The sequence below is a fragment of the Ischnura elegans genome, chromosome 1 (assembly GCF_921293095.1).
Source record: "Ischnura elegans chromosome 1, ioIscEleg1.1, whole genome shotgun sequence".
NCBI classification, from domain to species: domain Eukaryota; kingdom Metazoa; phylum Arthropoda; class Insecta; order Odonata; family Coenagrionidae; genus Ischnura; species Ischnura elegans.
In genome coordinates this window covers 51,045,324-51,052,837 of record NC_060246.1, presented here as the reverse complement: position 1 = coordinate 51,052,837, position 7,514 = coordinate 51,045,324, and the positions used below count along the sequence as shown (strand labels likewise).

At 34.9% G+C, this 7,514-nt stretch overlaps 1 protein-coding gene across 3 annotated transcripts in view; it reads left to right on the top strand.

Annotated features, from left to right (window-relative positions):
• Positions 1 to 204: 204 nt before the first annotated feature.
• The window catches only part of LOC124160121 (glycerol-3-phosphate dehydrogenase [NAD(+)], cytoplasmic), a 44,706-nt gene continuing 37,396 nt past the window's right edge, over positions 205 to 7,514 (top strand). The window contains exons 1-4 of one of the 3 annotated variants that reach the window (XM_046535875.1): positions 205 to 488; positions 871 to 1,048; positions 2,223 to 2,363; positions 7,359 to 7,500. In XM_046535875.1, coding sequence (XP_046391831.1) covers positions 451 to 488; positions 871 to 1,048; positions 2,223 to 2,363; positions 7,359 to 7,500 — 499 coding nt within the window. In that variant the 5' untranslated portion in view covers positions 205 to 450. The remainder of the gene's footprint in view (positions 489 to 870; positions 1,049 to 2,222; positions 2,364 to 7,358; positions 7,501 to 7,514) is intronic. The other 2 variants (XM_046535881.1, XM_046535887.1) reach the window with 2 other exon arrangements.

The window sequence follows — 7,514 nt, the reverse complement described above, 5'->3', positions numbered from 1 at the left end:
TATTTTCGTAACCTGGACGACTAGGTGTCCTTGTTAATTCTTTGATTTTTTCCCTCTCCTTCGAAAGCGATAACGATATCGCGATATCTGTTTGTTTGGTACAGAGGATAATTTTTAATCCGAATAATATCTAGTCATAATATTAAATATAGCGGCATGCTTTTTTTAAGGACTGGATAGTAATCTTGGCTCATTTTTATGATTTGGAAATTCGAAATTTTTACTCCGAATATTCCGATTCCGCTTGTTGCTATGCGCATGTCTTTTGTTTAGTACCTAATTTCGCATTTAGATCTAGAAGTAAGTATAGAAGGGCAAAGTGTCACTGAGTCAGTAGGTAAGATAAAGAGTGAAGTGGATCATTTCGTTAGAGACAACGTAACTGTCCATCTTATACCCACCACTCGTCTCCTATCGTCGTATCGTATTCCCCTTGATAACCCCTTAGCAATGACTAAGAAAGTGTGCATTGTTGGCTCAGGAAATTGGTAAGTATTTCTGCATAATAATCATTATTGTTAAGTGGTAGTTGGCAAGTGTTCTTCCCTCTTGCATCTTAATTATTTCGTTAGATTTTGCTATAAATTCCCTTTTTGCAATTTTGGTCTCTATTTTCCCAACATTTGCTGTTCTCTCAGAATCCAGTGTGTTAGCTCTATTCTCGCCCAAGCTGCATAGTCTCTTCAATGCCGTATTATTATAAGAATATGGATTCATAAAAAATGTAGGGCGTAGAAATTGTTAGAGCGCCGAACATTTTTTACGATGTAGAACCTAGCACATTCTCACATTCTCTATATGTAAGCTAATATTTTCATTCAATTTTTCTGATAAAATCGGCTAAGATCTTACCTACTCCAATTATTTCAGGGGGTCGGCGATAGCTAAAATTATTGGTAACAATGTACAAAAACATGACCACTTCGACAAAACTGTTACCATGTATGTTTATGAAGAAATGATAAATGGAAAAAAATTAACCGAAATCATCAATGAAGCTCATGAAAATGTGAAATACCTACCTGGTCACAAATTACCTCCTAATGTGGTGAGTATAGACGTTGAAGTGATTTTGAGTTCCGATTAATGTTACCACGTAGTCCTATCTAACCAAATCATTTTCTCCTCTGATTTAAATTACGCTTAAAATGGAAAATTACCTTGCATAGATTGATAAGGCGATTTAGACATTTTGCTCATGTGTACTCGAACACTTACGAAGAGATTTCATGTCCGAAATGATGGAGATGTGTATATCAGATGATTCATGTTCATGATTACTGTCCGATGAAGCTTGATTAAGGAATGAAAGTTGTGTGAAAGATGTTGCTTCCATATACTACACAAATTTGGTGAATTCCTTGATGTTATTGATTGTTTGGCGCACGAAGGAAGTGGACTGCGTAAATGAATTTACCCCTTTATCTTGTTTATGCCAATGATCCATTTCTGTGACACCTGCAAAGATTGTATTTTTTAATACCTACTTACCAACTGATGAACTACGGTTTAGTGACACTCGCGTATTTGAGTATAATGCTAAACTATATTATGTTAAATGGTCTACAGATTTAATCATATTTGGCTATAGATTACTGGTAAAACGGTTATAAATTTTGAATTTTATGCTACTACGTCTAAAGTTGCAATTATTTGCAGACTTTGATATTTTTGTTTTTCATTCAAATGAATAATCTTAGACAAATTCTGTAGAAATCAGTCACCATAAGGTTCAAGTTTGACGATTTTTTAGTCAAATTTGGGTGGAATGACCCATTATTAATTAAAGGAAACATTTAATATTTATAATTTCTTTCTATGGTTGATACCTGCAAGAAAGTGAAATATTTTCCTTGCAAAAAGTATAATGCCAATATAAAAACCACATTTATTCACAATCTTCCATATTTTTTCAAATATATGGCCCTTGCAACTATAAGCTCTGATTATTGTGAGTTGACTGATGTATCACAGTACATATTTACAACGAGAGTATTGGTTGTTGCTTGATGCTTGTGTTCATTAGTTGAATATTTGTTTGAGAAATGAGAGCTATGGAGGTAATGCATATTGATCCAACACTTTCGTCTCAAGTTGGTGTTGTTGTTGACAGGAGCTTTAATTATGAATGTCAACTTCTATTGTTATTCTGAAGTGGTTTTGTTTGTAATGGAAAGTAACTGGAGGGAAATGTAAGACAATATATTGTTAACTTTTTTTAGGTTGCAGTGGCTGATGTTGTTGAAGCTGCAAAAGATGCAGATATACTTATATTTGTTGTGCCTCACCAATTTATAAATGGTCTATGTGCCGCTATGAAAGGAAAAATAAAACCTACGGCTGTTGGGTTATCCTTAATCAAGGTAAGTTCATTGTCTACAATTAGATTTTTAATGATAGGACATCACTAGTAAATTAGACTCTTGTAATACTAAGTTTGCTGAACTAAAAATCTGGAAGTTCCCATCTACCAACTTCATACAGCTGTTTTCAATCAGAAAAAATCGAAGCATTTTTATATATATGATTTTAGTCAAATACTTGGTAGTTTTACATGATGTTAATGTCATGAAGGCATTGTATATATTTTGATAATTAGTATAGAATAAATAATGCTCTTGCATGTGTTTGGCGATCAAATCACGTATCGCATTATTCTTTTACCAAATTGTTGTAATGGAAAATGTTCTACTAATGTTGAAAGTATTCCACTGGTTGAGAAGAAGTCCACGCCTAAATGGCAATGACTAGTGCTTTCAGATAGAGGAAGAAGGATACGAGCCAGTTTTGAATGCATTCAAGTTAACATATAATCAGCAATGACCTCTAGTCTCAGGAGGTAAAGAAACAAATGTCACAAACATGAGTTCAGCTATACTCACAAAAGTGGCAGGCATCACATTCAATAGTGAATTGTGTAAACAAGTTCAAAACCCTAGATAATTCATGTAAATGAAAAATTGGCTATGGGCATTAGTCACAGTAATGCCAGAGACTAAATTTCACAAAATATTAAATTCATCAGTCACATCAACTGATTTAAATCAGTTGAAATCACGAATAAACACATGATAAAGCACTCTATACAATGATTTATTTATGGTAACTTGGGCCAGCATGGCTATTCTGTTAAACGGGGCCATACGTATGGCTGGCTGTAAGTTTCGTATGGCCTGACCTGAAATTACAGCGTACACTGATTCCACTCTCAAGGGGCCATATTGTATGGCCCGGCCAAAAGTCTTAGCGCCCTTTCTGCTGGGGAGTATGAGAATTATAATTGGTTCTATAAGTTGGGTTCATTTTGTTTAGACACTAGTCATTTTTTGAGAAGGAAGTTTGTTTCAACGTGAAGAAAAAATTAATTCTATGGTCCTAAACCGAAAACCAAAATGGACTCTTACTAAATTTTGGATTTTATTTAAACACTAATCTGGCGGCAGACGTTGGAGAGCTTTGAAAAAAGTGAAGAATGCAAATCACGGATGAGAAAAAGCAGAAGAAATTTGTACACAATTTGTACTGTTCAGTATTGTAATATTCGTGAATTGTACATGTAATGGATAGAGTTAGAACATGACATCCTCTTTTAGTTTGAACCCCCTTCCTCTCCTTCCAATGATGTAACTATTGTCTCATGGCTGCAATTATTTGCCCCCAAAAGCCTTAGAAATCCAGCCAATGCACGAAATCTAAAGATGAAATTGAAACTTTAAGTTTCATTAATTTTATTATCAGAGGCTTATGTTTAGGCAGCTGTATAAAATTATTACATCAATATGAGACTATGATTCTTTCCTTGATTTTTGGACGGCATTTGTCATTTATGCATCGACTTACTGAAGATTACCAAAAAGATGTCTTGCCCTATGTTTCTTTGGTATCTTCCCTCGTGAACAATAATGCAACGAGAATCTTAAAATTTGAAACATTTCATATCGGATATTTCAAGTTACCTACAGCTTTTCGAAACAAATAATTAAGAAATCTGCTAGCAAATGTAGCACAAACAGCAAATAAAAGCCTGTTCCTCCGTTCACTTCAAAAGAGCATCCATTGAAAAGGTATTTCTAACTTTTTAACTACAAGCGAACTTTTAGTTCATCCACTATAAAGTATGCAACAATTACTCATGACGCGTGGAAATATATAATGAAAATATCATCATCGTATGTGAACAGATTACGCGTATCCCGTATCCTCCTTCTTTCCAGATGAAATCGACATCTTTCTTTTATATAACTAGCCAATGCCCGTTGAATCCATATGTGCTTCCCTGCAATATTCATATATTTTTTCAAACAATCGCTATATAATCGATGACACTTCGTAAATTTCTTCTCTAACTCCTTAGGTGAGCAATTTTATTCCGTATGGCCCGTGTTATGCCTTTACGCGTTTACTGCCTTTAGGCCATGGCTACCGCCCGACTTATGGCCTTTTGCTCAAAGTAGAATCACTGGAAGCCATACGTATGTCTCGAGGCCGTAGTTATGGTCGATTTCAACTAATGGCCTGGCCATACGATTACTGGAATAACCCTGCAGGTAAATGACCTTAGGGCTCAATTTTACATCAGAGCATCCAGCAAATATGCTGAGAGATTCTCAATAGTCTTCCTGGTTTCGTAGTACCAGGTTTGTTGTTTCAGTTCATCTAGCATGATGCTATATATTCATGCCTGTGATATTACTTTACAAATTGCTCATATCTATATAATAAAAATGAATCACTGTGCATTAGTCTAGCTAAAACTTGAGAACGGCTGGACCGATTCAGCTGCTTTTGGTTTTAAAATGTTCGTGTAAGTCCAGCGAAGGTTTAAACAGTGAGAATATAAGAGAAGCAGGGCCCATGAGGCCTTGGAATGGGGCCTTTTTTCTTTTACATATTTCAATAAGTGGTAATGGTCATATGGTTGAAACATATAGCATTAGAAAGAAAAATAAATACACATTATTATTTATGCAAACATTTTTAGTTTTCCTTGTGATTTACGGTGAATTTTGAAAATAGATTCATAAAAATGCTGAAAAGGTCTAGCAGGTGAAGATGGTGAAAAGTACCCTTAGATATTTTGAAAATTAAAAAATTTGCACTTAAAGGGCATCAAAAATTGTGTTTTTCCCCAAAGTTTCAGGCCTCAACAATTGAAATTTACCCCAATAAAAATTAAACCAATTTTTCATTTTTTAACCATATCTCCAGTTTTTATTATTTTCAAAATGTTTTCTGGAATGTAAAATGTATATGCTATTATGTTCTACCAGAAAAAAATTTTCAAAATTTTTGACCGAAAACAAACATTTTACGTAAGATTAAATTGTCAAAATTCATTTAAAATTTAAGGAAACAATATACACCCTGAAAAAAATCTTATCTTGTTGCCTTTACATCGAAGTACTTATAATCCTAATTGTTTTTTTTCTTTCTAAAATTGATGGAACACTGTCATAAACATTAATAACTGTTTTGTGCCATTTGCATCTATGTATTCCACAAGGATATTTGATTCGATTGTTGAGAGCAAAAATTTTTTGATCAATTAGTAATATTATTGATTGAGAATAAGTGTTAATAGAAACAATGCCTATCGCACTAATAATAATCACAATTAGTTAGGGATGGGTGGATCCAGGATTTTTTCGGACCCAGATCCGTAATGGATTCTTGATTTTCGGAGTCAGATCTTTGGTTATATTTGGATCCAAAAGCATTTTCAGGTTCCTTCTATAAAACGAAGTAATTATTCAAGTTTTTTTCTGGGTACATACGATCAAAGGAATGTTCTTTAAATTTGAATGCACATTTTAATATACATATTTACTAATTAAAAATCATTCTTATAAGCTTTCAAATTTTTTTTTTAATGATAAAATCTTTACACGCTCAGGATCTAAAATGTTACACTTGCATTTGGGAATGAAAATAGGTTTCAATCTTCGGATAAGCCATTGACTGAATTTTAATATTCCTCACATAAGTTTCCTTCGAATTTTGTCACTTTCTCATCACATACTGACTTGTGTTTCACCCACAAATGCTTCAGTTGTGGTGAGGTGGATTTTGCACTTCCTCACGATAGCTTCATGTCACAGTGCGCGCACTTGGTTCTCTTTACGTCAATAAAAATGTTCTGTTCTTTTTTTTCCATTGTGCTACATTTTATTGACGTAAAGAGAAACATGAGACAAGAATTATAAAAATGAAAGACTTTTTTATTGGTATATTACTTAATTAAATAGCAACTGTGCCATCTGCAACGCAATTAACAATGTTTAGAAAGACATTAGCGTCAAATGCCATGAGTTGCAGGAACAGAATGATACGACTGCTTAGCGAGAGGAAGAGGTAGGCAGAAGAAGTGTGTAAAGGATAGGTGGAGGGAAGGAAGGCGCTCCCCTCATCTTTCAAGCAATGAGGCTATGAATGAGGGAGTCAGGGACGAACGTGTCAGATCTTGTTATTTTGTGACGTCGTTGCTTTCAAAGCGATACTCACCTAGCATTTTTCCTCCAGAAACAGAATTGTAGCTGGTGGGCCAAAAAAGGTCAGTTGGTGTGTTGGGGTATGGATGAAACACGCTTCGATTTTTCTTGTGTAGCTTGATATTTTCTTCAAAGACAATGATTTATGGTCTGTTTGATCTTTTAAACGAATAAAAACATTGGAGGGTCGAGGGTGGTTTTCTGAAATCTACAATGTAGTTACTTTTGACGTGGTTATTATCCTACGACACTGAGATTCCCCCGGTATTTGTTCAATCTTTTGGGAAGAGTCACACCATGTGCCAGTCGTATTTTGCCTTTTCTATTTTCCTGAAATTCTGATATGCAATCCCTGCGAGAGCTTTAAATCAAAATGGTTCGTGAGTAGGATAAGGATCACAGTGCGACAGTGCATTCGAATCAGAACTCTTTCCACTCTTAAGGCCGTTTTACATGGGGTACGTACTTGAACAATCTCATGTGTGAACGAAGGCACAGCCAAAATTGCGTCGTGTAAAATAGTGAATTGCTAGAGCATATGCAAGAATGCATGGACATTAGATGGCAAAGTAGCCCTTGTTCTAATTTTGTTCGTGGATTCCCGCAATTCCATGTCATTTTAGAAATTAATGCAGTTCTAACCTGCGCAATTCCGTGCCCCGTGTAAAATAGCCTTTATGCTGCATAGCATTCATTGAAGCCATAACTTAAAATTTTTGATCCTGATGCGATGTCTTCCGCAACTAAGGATCCGATGAATCTAATGAAGAGCAATAACCGTGGATATTTGGATCTGAGGTATCCGATCCAACCATCCCTAAAAATCTCACAAAATCTCATGTATTCATCATTATTTAAAAACATTTTCAGGGTTTCGATCAAGCTGAAGGTGGTGGAATTGCTCTAATATCCCATAGAATATCTTCCCTTCTATCAATACCTGTAAGTGTACTCATGGGAGCTAATCTTGCCCATGAAGTGGCTGAAGAGAAATTTTGTGAAACAACTGTTGGTGAGTTAAATAAT